The 13,811-nt window shown below is 42.2% G+C and overlaps 1 protein-coding gene across 3 annotated transcripts in view; it reads right to left on the reverse strand.

Annotated features, from left to right (window-relative positions):
* Positions 1-13,811, reverse strand: part of TSSC1 (tumor suppressing subtransferable candidate 1) — a 231,770-nt gene that overhangs the window by 99,418 nt on the left and 118,541 nt on the right. For all 3 annotated transcript variants that reach the window (XM_019520704.1, XM_019520706.1, XM_019520705.1), the window contains one exon: positions 4,413-4,512. In XM_019520704.1, the coding sequence (XP_019376249.1) occupies positions 4,413-4,512 (100 nt within the window). The remainder of the gene's footprint in view (positions 1-4,412; positions 4,513-13,811) is intronic.

Genomic DNA, 13,811 nt, shown 5'->3' on the forward strand with positions numbered 1-13,811 from the left:
CAGCCAACAACATCTAAGTGACATCCCTGGCCTCTTCAAACTAAGGCTATTGCACGGACCATCCCAAATTGTCCTAGGGGTATAGATGGCTATTAGCAGAAGCAGCATAAAATTTTGAGGCACTCCCCTGTATGCGAGCCCATCCCATAGGACAGAGGTTGTCACCCGGAGGTCCGCATACCCCTGGAGGTACTTAAGTTGGCCCTAGGGGGTATACATGGGTGGGAGGGGCCAGAGTGCTGCCACGTGGCATCCTGCACAGGCATGCCTGCAAGGGGGCGGTGGAAGCTCGCACACAGTAGCTGTTACTGCTCTGAATCCAACCACTTGGCATCCAGATGCTCGCTGGGCTGCCAGTGGGATACAATGAAGCAAAAAGGTTGAAAACCCCTGCCATAGGACATACAGTGGTCCCTGAGCAAATGGAAACCAGTGGCAAACACATTGCTGGCCTCTACCATATCTGCATCCCTTTCATGGTCCTAACTAAACAAATCAGTTAGTCATGAGCTATTATACTATTTTCCATAGAATTTTATCTTAAGTTCTTCATTAGATTTCATCGGACTCTAATTTGGGTTATTCAGACTTTCAAGAACGGGCACATAACTGATGTCATAGGCCAAATTTACTTAGTTCCTCTACCATTGACCTTGCCTCCCGAAGGCCTTATTCTTCTATCAATATCTGATACACTACAGGCATATTTTGAAAGTAACAGAATTTATAAAAGATGCTAGGTAAGCAACACTAGCTGAAATACTGAAGGATCAGCAATCTTTTGAATAAAAAAGTTTAAGGATATAAGTATTGATTTCCAAAGTTATGCTGAGATTAAATAGCTTTGTTGTGGCTCAACCAGCTAGTCAGTCATGGGGAAAAGTGTACTTGTCTTGAAAATCATGCTTAGACTCCAACACTAGTATTGGAGACGAGTTGGAAATCATAATTACACACTCACAAATGTCTGCATGACAGAGAAAGGAGGTTAATTTAGAGGCAATGAAGAGTAAATGTAAGATGTTTTACTGAAAGCAAATTTTAGTAACTAAACCCCTGACAAAATAAAATGAGGAAAAGATAGGAAAATCACATTCATTATAACACCTTTTTAATTAAGAAAGTATGACTGGTAACTATCTGGACAGCACCCCAAAGGAAACAGTATTTGATACAGGTTACAAATAGGGAGAAATATGGTAACTTTGAGATTATGACCAAGACAGTGGTCAGGACAGTGAAGTCTAATTAACATTCACAAGAACTTTAAGCAAGGAAAGACATGGATGCCCAAAGGGAGGAAGGAGGAGAAGGAAATGCTTAACAGCCTGAAAGAAACCATTACTTCAAGACAGAAGAAGAGCTATAGCCTGGAAACAGACTTTATTCCAAAAACACAGTTTCTCAACAGGGGTTCTCCAGAGTGTTACATAAGAGGAATTTAGAAAAACAAGGCAAGACATCTAGAAATTGTGTATCTAATTAAAAATCAGAGAACAGAGATTTGCCAACCAATCTCTGTTCTCTTTCAGGAGATGGTGAATTCTAACCAAGTGGTGATAATGAGTTATTTCCAGTATTCACATATTAACTGGTCAAACAACATAATAGGACAACATTTAGAGAAACAGTTTCAACACTGAATGATTGATTTTGGAGCACCTAGTTCTGAGCACAAAAGAACAGTAGCTTTTCTCAAACCAGTCTTAAGCAAGACACAAGTTAATTCATAATAAAAATATAGCTGAGACACTCAATAATCATAACCAAAATACAATGGAGTTCAACCCCTCCAATGGACGCACAAGCTACCTGTAAGTGACACAGTGTCACTTAACTTTGGAAATATAGCAAGACCCTACAGTTAAAAGTAAAATTCTTACAGATGGCAAATTAAAAACTGAATCTCAGAAAACAGAGGCACCATGGAACAGAATAAGAACCAGGAAGACCAGAAGGAAACTAATGTCACTAAATGGTTCCAGTTCAGAGGTTAGTCAAGCCACACAGAAATATTTCTATATACTCCTCTGACCCCAATGAAATCAACAAATAGGAACAAATTATAATAGATCATAGTGCTAGGAAGAGACATTACATTTTTCTTGGGACGAGTTGTGCCTGTGTTTGTCCTGGATCACAAAAGTCACAGGATTGGCATGTACATACATTTCCCTTCCAATCAGGGTTTTAGTGAGTGGCTGGTTTTCTGCCATTGATTCAATGATAAAGTCTTGAGACATCCATTTAAATACACTTTGCTATGTCTCAGGACAAACTGTTAGTGTTTCTTTTTCTATTAACCTTTTTAGGGTTTGTTCCAGGACAATGGACATAGATGAATAAATAATCACACCTTGTCCCAAGAGAAATTTTTTCTAAGGTTTGTTTGTACCGTAGAATAAAAGAACAATCAGAAAGGTCAAAAATGAATTTCATTGTACAAATGAAGTTGTAAAAAACAAACAAGTGTAAGTATTTCAGAAGCATTATACCTGCAAGAGAATCAGCGGGTCTGCTGGATCACTTGAGTTAAAGGAAACAATTCAGGAAAGAACTGAGGAACTAAATGATAATCAAGAACATAAGGATGATACTTCAAGAAGAGGCACTGCCAGAGAGATGTGTCAGAAAAAGATACAACAAACCAATCATCTAAAAAGGTAATACCTTCTAATAAAGTATACAACATTCATTAAAACAATCACTCTTCCAGAGGAGTGGGGAGTGGCAAATGCTGTATCTATATTTAAATTAAGAGTTGATATTTAAGATAGAGCTGATCTGGAATTATAGCTTATAGACATTATATCAAATTGTTCAAAACAATCACTAAAAAGAAATCAAAACACTAAGAAGATCGCAGTGTGATAAGGTCTTAATCACTATTATTTTTGCAAAGAAAGAAAGAAAAATCACATCTCACTAATTTCTTACATTTCTTTGAACATGTCAGTGAATTAGTGGACAAATAGAAACTGGTCTATATAAATTTTATTAGACTTCCAAAATGATTGTGACAAACTCCTACATAAGAAGCCACAAAAAGCTCCGAGACTATGGGATGAGGCAAACCAATGCATGGTCAAAAAGTGGCTAAGGAGGCACAAAACAAAGTGTAAGATTAAGGTTTAATATTTTCATCATGGCAAATGATTACCATTGAATTCCATGTAATAGGTTCAACAATATTTTGTACATGAATTATCTGAAACGGGAAAAGTAGTGAGGTAGCAATAAGTACAGGGGGATAAATTTCCTTAGGTTAGTCAGGATCTGAAATGACAATAAAGAACTTCAAAGACCTATATACAATCTGAAAGGTGAAAACAATAACAAATGAAATTCAAGACTGATCAAGGAAAAATGATGCATATTGGATAGTTAAATTTAAACTACTATTACAGCCAAGAAGGTTCTAAATTAACTGCATTGAGTCAAGAAGAGGCCCTGACTCACTGCAGACAGCTCAAAAGACATCTTTGCACATCATGCAGCAGCAGTCAGAAAGCTAATGAGAAGTTAGGACATATAAGGAATGGTGAGTATTAATGAGAATATTATAATGACCTTCTATAAATTAATGACACAGCTTCACCTGGAAAATACTGCAGTGTACTGGTCAACCCATTTTAAAACAATAATGCAGCATTAAGGTGGACTGAAGAAGACATGACCGATTGAGAGCATATTACTAGGAGTAATTATTCATTACCACTGTTAAGTTCTTGGATGCAACACGATTCTATCACAGATTAGATAGTTACTTGAATATGAGAGTTATAATTGACATCAAAAGTTATGGAAACAATTTACACTTTATGCTTCTGCATTTAAGCCAGCCCGTACCTACTGGAAACAGGGATGAAACCTGGCATGTGGAACATGCAGGTATCCCACATTAAACTGCTGCATGATTTGACACCTTCAGAAACCCACAATACTAGCAACTTTCAGAGACATCCCACTGGACTTCATGGATTCCTGATATGGTATGGCAGTTCTTGCCCTTCTATGCCATTTCGTTCACACCTATTCCCCAGACTGTAACTGAAAAAGCATCCAAGGAGGAATGGGGTTCACTGGCCCCTTGGGTTAGAGTGTCAATTCAAGAAAACAAGAAAAAACAAGCATGCTTTTTGGAGAACAATGGGGGGGAATGCCACCTAAATTGGCCTATTCAACTTCAAGTACCTTCCTAGGCATTATCTGCAGCTACAAAATGGTATAACAGAGCTTAATGTCCAGGATGTAAAAAGAAAACAATTCTGGTTATACAGAATTAGCCTAATTTTTAAGGTTAGTAGAAATACATACACAACAATCCTCATAACACTAGTTAGAAGATAACCAATCTGACAACTGCCATATACCATATTCAGCCATATCATAATTTAAGTAATATTTCTTACCACTGCCTTGCTTGAGCTTTCTTGCAAATCCCACAATAATAAGTGATTATCAGCCAGTGAAATAAGCTTTTTACCATCTCCCATTGGCTCCCACATAACACTGTAAAAAAGAAACACACACATTTATAATTAAAACAACAACAACAAGAACACTAGCAGACAGACATTTTAATCCTACAGGTCTAAATTTAGACTTCAAAAGTAGTTTCTCGTATCACCTTCAGTGGGAGCTTTTTCATGACCAGACTCTAACCATCCTTATCAAGTGTTCAAAGATTTTATGGCTGAAGGAAATGCCAAAATAAGTATCCTGTGCAACTTTACTTGCCATATGTATTTTGTCAATCCTGCTTAGTATCACAGCCTAGATCTCAACACTGGCTTTGTCAAAGAGCAAGGGAGAAATCCCAGCCCTCCTATGTCACAGCCTGTCTGATTACAAAAGAGCAATGTTTTTCCTCTTACACCCATTTGCCTCATTTACTATCCACCCTGCGCACTGGATGAAGCTAAGACCATGCAAAATAAACAATATGATCACATATCTATGAATCATAAATACCAATATAAAAATATTCAAGTTAAAGAACTATATTATGATGTTTCCTAATTTTGAAAGCTGTATTTGAAACATTAATGTTCGTTTGTTTTCTATGTAATTTGAAAGTGAACTAAGGAAAACAACCCAGAAAAGCTTATCATGGAAAACCACATGAATATAGATCACAAGATGATATGGAAATGGAATTAAGGATATCAGATACACAATGTAGGCCTCAATCACTGTAGCCAAGAATTCCCTGGCTGGGAAGCGCACACTGTATTCAATAATCCCTCTCTCCACCACAGGGGAGACAGTCACCCAGCTATTTATCATACCTGTCACCCAACAGCTTGGAATGGCCAACTTTTCAGGCCCAGCATTTGAAGACCAACTTCTTCTATCCCCATACTATGCAGTGTGAAGAATGGGAAGAAGAAAGGGGTAGGGGACAGAAGTGATTCAGCAGCAGCCCCACCTATCAGAATCAAAGTGGTAGGAGACAGAGGGAGCACAAGTAATAATGTCTCAATAAACTTCCTAGCCAAAATTTTCTCTCATGAACAGTCTTCACTACTCCCAACCCCACACTGCTAGTGGGGCAAACAATTCTGAAAATAGCTGCATGATATATGCACCTAATTTTCTGTAAGGAGCATGAGGCCACCTGCTATACGGGCTGGGAATAGCATAACATTAGCACCAAGGAATGGAAGAAGTGAAGCTACAACTCATCTCTTCCTGACTTCCCCACTATCCCATCCTTTAGGTCAAAATAGCAGGATGGGGGAAAGGAGTGGTTATTTCTTCTTCATCCCTCCTGATACGGATCCCTATATCTCCATGTCTATTGTAAGAAGGCCAAGAGAATCAAAGAGCCTGGTACAATATGGGTCATTTGTATTAAGTTCTATGATGCAGTATAGTATGCTTGGCTCATTTGGCATATTAAAAATTTTGCCATCAAGCCTCCAATAGGTTTTGCTAAGCAAATTGTGCTAGAATTTATAGATGACACAGACAAAACTACTCCCCCTTTTCTAATTCTCAGAAGTGACTTTTCCTTGAAAATTAAAGTATCACCCTAAGGCACAGAGTAACGTAAAAAAAATTCAGCCCAAACTGTTACCATTTGGCAAATTTCTACGCCCCTGAAAAAATGCTGATAATGGAAAATTAACCAGTCTTACCTGCAGGCATCACTACCAATATTCCTATAATAATTAGGAGCAAGTAAGTGACATGAAGCCTATCATTTGGTATCTACATTTAACAGCAGATACATTATACCACATAGTTCTATCTTAAGGAACTCCTCTATTAGTTCTTTAAAAATAAAGTATTTTTAAAAACAATTAAATAGATAAAATATTAATTCATTATAAGAGATATCAAATTACACCGATTCCTGAATTTCCAACATCCAAAAAATGAAATCAAAAGCTAAAACTACTTCAAAATTATAAATACTGAATAGACTGGATCATGAAACAGTCCCCTGTGTCATTGAGTATGAGAAACATTGAATAGGACTACAAATCTTAATGTGATCTTTAATACATTTAAAATTTTGGTATTACTTAACAGGACAGTATTGCAAATGTGTTGGTTTTATTAGTAACAATTTGGGGTTTTATTATTGACAATGAAATCTAGTTTCAACGACTTCTGAAGTGATCACTTGACTAGAGAGATCAAAACCAATTTTCTAAAAATGATTCCTTATGCTTGCTGATGTGTTTATCCCTTAGTTGCACTGATCACTCAGCACTCAGCTATAAAGACTAGATTGGAAGCTCTTTCTTTGATGTTTTCAAAGGTAGGAAGGAATCTCACATCTTTGAGTGGCACTGAGCTGCAAGGTAAAGAATTTCATAGCTGGAGAAAGTATGCTAATTAGAGCCAATTATAATCCAACTGACATACCTGAGAATGAAAAGGTCTAGAAGCATTTGCTCCGTCCTTGCAAGATGCCTATTTTGCTTCCATTTAATTCATCCGATATGAAAGTTCATTGTTTTATGGATGTGGCTGTGGTGATCATTCAGATTTTATGATCTAAATGAAGGTTACCCAAATCACTCTTTATAACAGGATTTCATTCTGAGTAAAGATGAGTTTTCTATAGTTGTAACTCAATGTTACAGTAATGGAAAACACCAAGGTTTGAAAAAAAGGAAAAAACTCCTGCATACCTCCTTACCACTGGCTAGTAGAAGCTTTGCTTATAAAATAATTCCAAAAATTACTGTAAGGTTTTTAAACTGTCAATCATACATGTGTATTTTTTCAACCCTGTATGGGACAGTAGCATGAAGGTTGAATCTACAACCTTAAGATCCAAAGCAAAGACCTCCGGTGTTTCAACTGTTATGCTGTATATGAACCAACTCGTTTAGAGACAAAGATGATACAGAGCTGTCAGTGGGTAACAGAAGCATATGGATAATCAAGGGTGGATCAGAAGGTCAGGGGGAAGGTGTAAGGAGTAATGCAGTCACACTCCCCACTTCAGCTGCTGCCACCACTGTCTCTGGTCAAGCTCAGCAACTCATGCAGCCTCTTCCTGCAGCTGGATACCGAGGCCAGTGCACGACACTGTGGGACTAGGCAGGGAGCAAGCACAGTACTAGTACTTATGCTTGGAGAAGTACTTAGCAGCCCCCTTCTCTGGCAGGACAGGGCAGGGGCTGGTAGCTGGTCCCTGCAAGCGGCATGCTGTAATCTTGTGTGCTGAGAGATCTTGCGAGACTCATTACAAGCTGCAAAATTTCAAACTTTAAAAGGTTCCAAAGGAAGATTTTCGGTTGGGACCTTGAGCTCTTGGTGGGAGATGCACAGGTGCAAGCCCATTGCACCCCAAAGAGCGAATCCCCCCAGCAGACCCCTCTGGCAGAGCCCTACCTGACCCCCAGCACAGAGACACAAGGTAAGTAGGACCCATGGTGAGCAGCAGTAGCTAGTGGGGGCAGCTGAGCAGAGCCAAGGAGGGTCTCCATTCATCCCCACCCCACCATCCCTCACCCCCTCGGCTCTCAGCCCAGCCCCCAGGGAGTTGTGCGACTGGAGCCGTGTAAATAGAGCATGCAAACAGACACACTCTAGGCCTAGTGCATGAGTTAGCACGGGAGTGTGCACAGAAGTGTGCATGGAGGGGCCACCAGCGGGCGGTCTCAGCCCCAGATTGCTCCCCCAGCAGAGATGCACACTACACCCTGTGCCTGTTGCGCCCCCAGGCAATCAAAATCCCCACATGCAGAGAGACAGACCTCTGATGCTGGATCTCAGGTAGAGGGGAAACGGAACCAGCCCTCCCCCCTCCAGGGAGGGAATTGGAGACCCAGGGAGACCCCCGGCTCCTTAGGAAGCTGGGTACCCAGGGGATCCCCTTGCAGGCAACTACTTAAGTCTGTCTACCAGGCTGCAGCAACAGCAACAACTGCTGGTGAGGACCACGTGGGGGTAATTACACCCACCTGGTCTCCTACTCAAACCAACACCTAAGGAGCCAAGTGAACAGGGTCCTCCCTGCAACATAGTGATGGGCACGTGCAGCACCCCTAGGCTCCCTAATCTGGATGGACCACCCCCACTTGGTACCTTGGAGGTCTTTATCCAGATGGAGCCTATGGTCCCGGCCTCCACGCACACAGAACCCTTGTCTCCAGGCTGTGGAGGCTGCCTGGCACAACTGCTGGAGGCTGGGATCTGGGGTTCAAGCACTCCCACTTGTGGGATGTGCTCGCTGATGGAGACTTTGAAGGGCCAGGTAAGGGAGCTCTAGGAGAAGGTGAGCAAATTGTGAACCATCAGGGAACATAAGGCAAAGATTGATGCTTAGTGCCAGGCCCTATACCTGGAGAAGGATGCCACAGAGACCAGGCAGAAGACTGGGCATGAGAGGTGCCCCAACCGATGGCACATGGAAATTGGTCACATCAGGCTCAAAGCCACAACATACATCGGTTGCTCTAACTGGAAGGATTGAGGAGAAGACAACTTGTGCTCCTGGTTCCTTGAGCTTCACCCCTGGGGATCTGAAATCGCTCATGATTCTCCTGGGGTTGTTTCTTGCCATGTCATTGGTGCCCATGTGTACAAGGAGCAGGGCTATTGGTCCAAAGGATGGATCAGCTTTGGGATCCTCGCCATTACATCTTGGATCCTGGCTCCTGGGAGGCAGCAGACTGGCACAGCTTTGTCGAGGATAGGTCATGCCTAACAACCTGGTGGTACCCTTTTATGACCTTTTATGACCAGGTAATTAGCTAGCTGGACAAGTGACATGAGGTTGACATCATTTACCTAGACTTCAGCATGGCCTTTGATACCATCTCGCATGAGATTCTTTCAATTAAGCTGGAGGGTACTGGCCTAGACCAGTCTACAGTGAAGTGGGATGGCAATTGGCTCAGAGGCCAATCCCAGAGAGCTGTAATCAATGGGATGGCCTCATCCTGGAGAGCCATCTCCAATGGTGTCCCCCTTGGATCAGTACTTGGGCCCATGCTCTTTAACATCTTTATCAATGACTTGGATGAGGGGGTGGAAAGCACAATGATTAAGTTTGCCGATGACGCCAAGCTGCGGGGAAATGTGGGCACATCTGAGAATAGCGTAAGGCTGCAGGATGACCTCAACAGACTGATCCTAGGGGCTGAACGCAACAAAATGAGGTTCAATAGGGAAGAACCTTCACCACAACTAAATGATGGGTGGTGGTCCACTGGCTGGCACTGCATCTGAAAGGGACCTGGGGGTGACAATTGACCAGAAGATGAATATGAGCCAACAGTGTGATGAAGTCACCAGCAGAGCAAATAGAACTCTGGTGTGTATCAGCCAATGTGTTGCGAACAGATACAGAGAGGTGCTCCACCCCCTCTATTCAGCATTGGTGATGCCACAGCTGGAGTACTGTGTCCAGTTTTGGGCACCACATTTCAGGAAGGATGTGGATAAGCTCGGAAGGGTACGGAGAAGGGCCACCTGTATGATTAGGGGCCTGAAGGATAGGCCCTATGAGGAGAGGCTCCGGGAACTGGGTTTTTTCAGTCTGAGCAAGAGAAGACCAAAAGGTGACTTGATAGCTGTCTACAAGTATGTCTAGGGTGAACACCAAGATCTAGGGGAACAACTCTTTAGAAAGGCACCTCAAGGGAGAATGAGAACCAACGGGCACAAGCTAATTGAGGAAAAATTTAAGTTGGACATTAGGAAAAACTTCTTTTCTGTAAGGGTATCTAGAATCTGGGAAATGTTCCCAGCAGAGGTGGTGCAGTCACCATCTTTGGAGGTGTTCAGGAAGAGGCTCGACAAGCACTTCATTGAGCTCATTTGAGCCCAATAACCTCCTGCCTATGACAGAGGACTGGACTTGATGATCTTACAGGTCCCTTACAGGCCTTTGATTCTATGATAGAAAAGGTGGGGACCCAGATGCCATTGATGGTGTCCCCAGATGACCTGGCATGGGAGAGGACAGGAGGGCCAGGAGCTGCTCCTACCCCATGCCAGCCACTAGCTGTGGGGCACAGCTAGGCAGCATGCCTAGATCAGTCGCAGGTAGTGGAAGTAGTAGGCAGGTTTCCTCATCCTGTGCCTGCTCCTCCTCCCTCCACCCTGATCCCTGCCGACCAGGTAACAGCTACAGAAAAAAGAAACCTGCCTCTTGCCATGACTGGCCCCTGCCAAGCCTGACAGCCTGCACAGCCACTCCCTGCCCAACAGATCCCATGAGGTGAGAGGAGCAGCTCTGGGGTTCTCCCCACACCCAGGTAGGCTGGGGACAGTGGCAGCAGCACAGGACAGATCTCTCCTTTCTGTGCCTGCTCTCTGCCCAGCTCCCCGGTGTCCCCACCAGCCGGGGGTTCCAAGTGCACCTTGCCCACACACCCTGCCCTGCGGTCTGAGGGACAGAGTTATACATCTTGCTTTGACAAATCCTAGATTTGCCTATGTGGATATACTTGGTCTCTGTTCCTGGCTCAGAAGGGGAAGCTTATAGTATAGGTTAGATGGCACAGCATTTGGGACATATCCAGAGCATAAACTCTTAAATGTGAAAGCACAAATTTCTACCACCTGAGCTAAAAACCAGATATCTTGGCATGGAAAACAGTAGCAGAGTCATAAATCTCAAATATGTGATTTACTCCACACAGGGTGGCACAGGACAATGCTGTTAGTATAGAATATAACATCCAGTTTGACTTGTTTCTTCTGAAAGACTTTGTTACAAAGTGGATGAGACTTAGTTCCTCAATATCAATGTCATTCTCAATTCTGCTACAGTGGCTTTATGCTGGTGTCCAGCTATCCTACCTATGAAACTGGTAAGTAACTTACCACCAGCAAACAAAGTCAGAAACCTTTATGTACAAGGATTGTTAAACAAAGACATTACACATAAACCGGTTTAAGTGATCAGAAACTTGTTTAAACCTGTAACAGAACAGATGCTTAGTGCATGTAAACCAGTTTGAAAATGGCTGAAACTGGTTTGAGATAAACCTGGTTGAATGTAGTATCAGACTTAATGGATTCGGGTCAAACCGGTTTATACGTCTGTCCCAGACCCCTTCCTTGTTTAACTTATACCAGAGTCCCACAGGCTTTGCAGCCCTGGGTGGGGCTCTCTGCTCCACAGCAAGGCTGGCCCCCTCCCTCTCCTTCCTAGCCAGAGCACTATCACTGCTCTGGCTGGATGAGGAACTGCAGGAGCTGCCAGGCTTCCCCCTGCTCATCCCCTCCTCCTGCTCTCTGCTGGCTGCTCAAGCAGGGATATCCACTCTCACCCCTCTCCCATGGCAGGGACCCCAGCTCAGGGCCCTGGCACCTGGCCATGCCCGTCCCATGCTACCTAATGCTGAGAGGTGTCTGTGTGGGTCTCCAATTTCACTGGGATAAAGGCAGACAGCTAGTGGCTTGCAAATGCAAATGCACCCTGCAGATGAGAAGAGCTTGAAACTAATGAAAGACGTGTTTTTGTTTGTTGGGCCTGATAGGCCGATAAACTTTGTTCTGCCAAGCAACCTGCTGATTGCAATCTGTCAGTCTTCAAGAGGGGACAGAAAAAGGTGTTAGAAATGACCTGGTTTGTGGACAGTCTGAAAAAGCAGGGAGATGGAGATTGAAGGCTCAGTATCAACAGATGCAGTGTCTGGCAACAATCTTGCCCTTTGAGCAGACTGCGGGGAAAAGCCAGGGATGGTGCAGACAGGGTCGAGGTTTACACCCCTTCCTAATCACAGCGTCCTGCCTGGGTCTGGCCACACATGCGCTCAGCTCAGCACTCCCTGGCTTTTAGCCTGAGCCACTGCAGACATGTGCTAGCATTTCTGGAATGAAAAGGGAATGTCTATCCAGCTCCAAACTGGTTCAAAGCTTTACAGATTAGACTAACCTGGAAAAGACTGAATCAATTCAGACTCAGGCTTTTTGAATATCTGTCCCTAGCCAAAAATGCTGACATTATCGGTGGAAGAGCTGAGACTAGAACCCTGGGCTTCTAGGCTTACAGCACAGGTAGCTTCCACAAGGTTATAAGGTATAATGCTGGCTGGTCTTTCTCCTCACCCTGTGAAAGCAGAATTTTTTTTCTTCATAATAATATTGCCTCTGAAACCATTATTAATATTTGCAGGAGTACACAGTGGACTGGCCCGGATAATTTTCTACATGCTTCTGTTGACATTTTGAGGTTCTGTGATAGGCAGGACACAAAAGCAGCACCACCATCTGAGGCTGGGCCCAAAATGCTTTTGAATCTCTTCTTTCCTCCTTTGTAGGTAGGACTGGAGGCAGATACCTATCGGTCTAGTTTCACATCGGCTTTGTCACTGTTTGGAGATCCTATTGCCAGACCTAAGAAATAGTATGCATGAAGCATAAAGATATTAAGCCACTGCATAAGACAGGAAGTGCAGCTGATAATCAATAAAACTGAAGCAATTACAGTAAGTACTGCCAGATGTAAATAAGAAATTGAAAAAAATATATTCTAAAATTTTTTTAGCAGGCCCCTTTACAGATTATTTGTAACAATGATAGTTGCAAAGTTTTAGCATTAAAATGTGGTATTGGAGAATGCTACTTAAAAAGATTATTTTAATAGTCTTACTAAATGAGAAGAATATAAAAATATTCAACATTACTGCACTTGAGCCTCTCTGACCCTGATCTTTAACAATGGAATTCATATATCTATCAATGGTTCTTACAACAGGTTTGTTAAGCTTATGTGGCATTACATAATAAATACAGTACTACAACTGTTTGATTTAATTCTACAATATTTAATTTATCATACAACTGTTGTATGTGAGCAGTTCGTTGCTACTTAAAAAACATTTGAAGTTATTAGTTCCTTAGGATAACTTGTAAATTATTGCTGGTATAGCAATGTGTGTTAGAGATGTGATTTTTCTGGCACTTCTACACCAACAAATTCCAAGTGAACAGTTATACAGACATAAAAGTGCTTTTAGCAGCATAGCCCAGCATATCCCAGTTACTTGAACCTATATAGTAAAAACACTTTTTGAGAATAAGTTGCATCTGAGTGGTAAAAAACAGCCAAGATCTGTTCACACAACAGCACCAACAGAAAGTATAAAAAGTTCTATTTTTTCAAGTGCTGACAAAGTCTAAAGTGGCTCCTGAACAAGACAGAAAAAAAATCTCTGAACAACTATTGAAACAAACAGCTTTTCAATTTATTTTCAATGACAGGCAAGTCATTAAATTAATGTAAATGTTCAGAGGACAAAATATATCTTTGCTTGCATATTTGGGGGAAAAAGATCCATGGTGAAATAAGCCCTCAGAACTCTTGCATTTTTTTTTTTTTTTTTACT

This window comes from Gavialis gangeticus, unplaced genomic scaffold (genome assembly GCF_001723915.1).
Source record: "Gavialis gangeticus isolate Ggan-Ray unplaced genomic scaffold, GavGan_comp1, whole genome shotgun sequence".
Classification (NCBI taxonomy): Eukaryota; Metazoa; Chordata; order Crocodylia; family Gavialidae; genus Gavialis; species Gavialis gangeticus.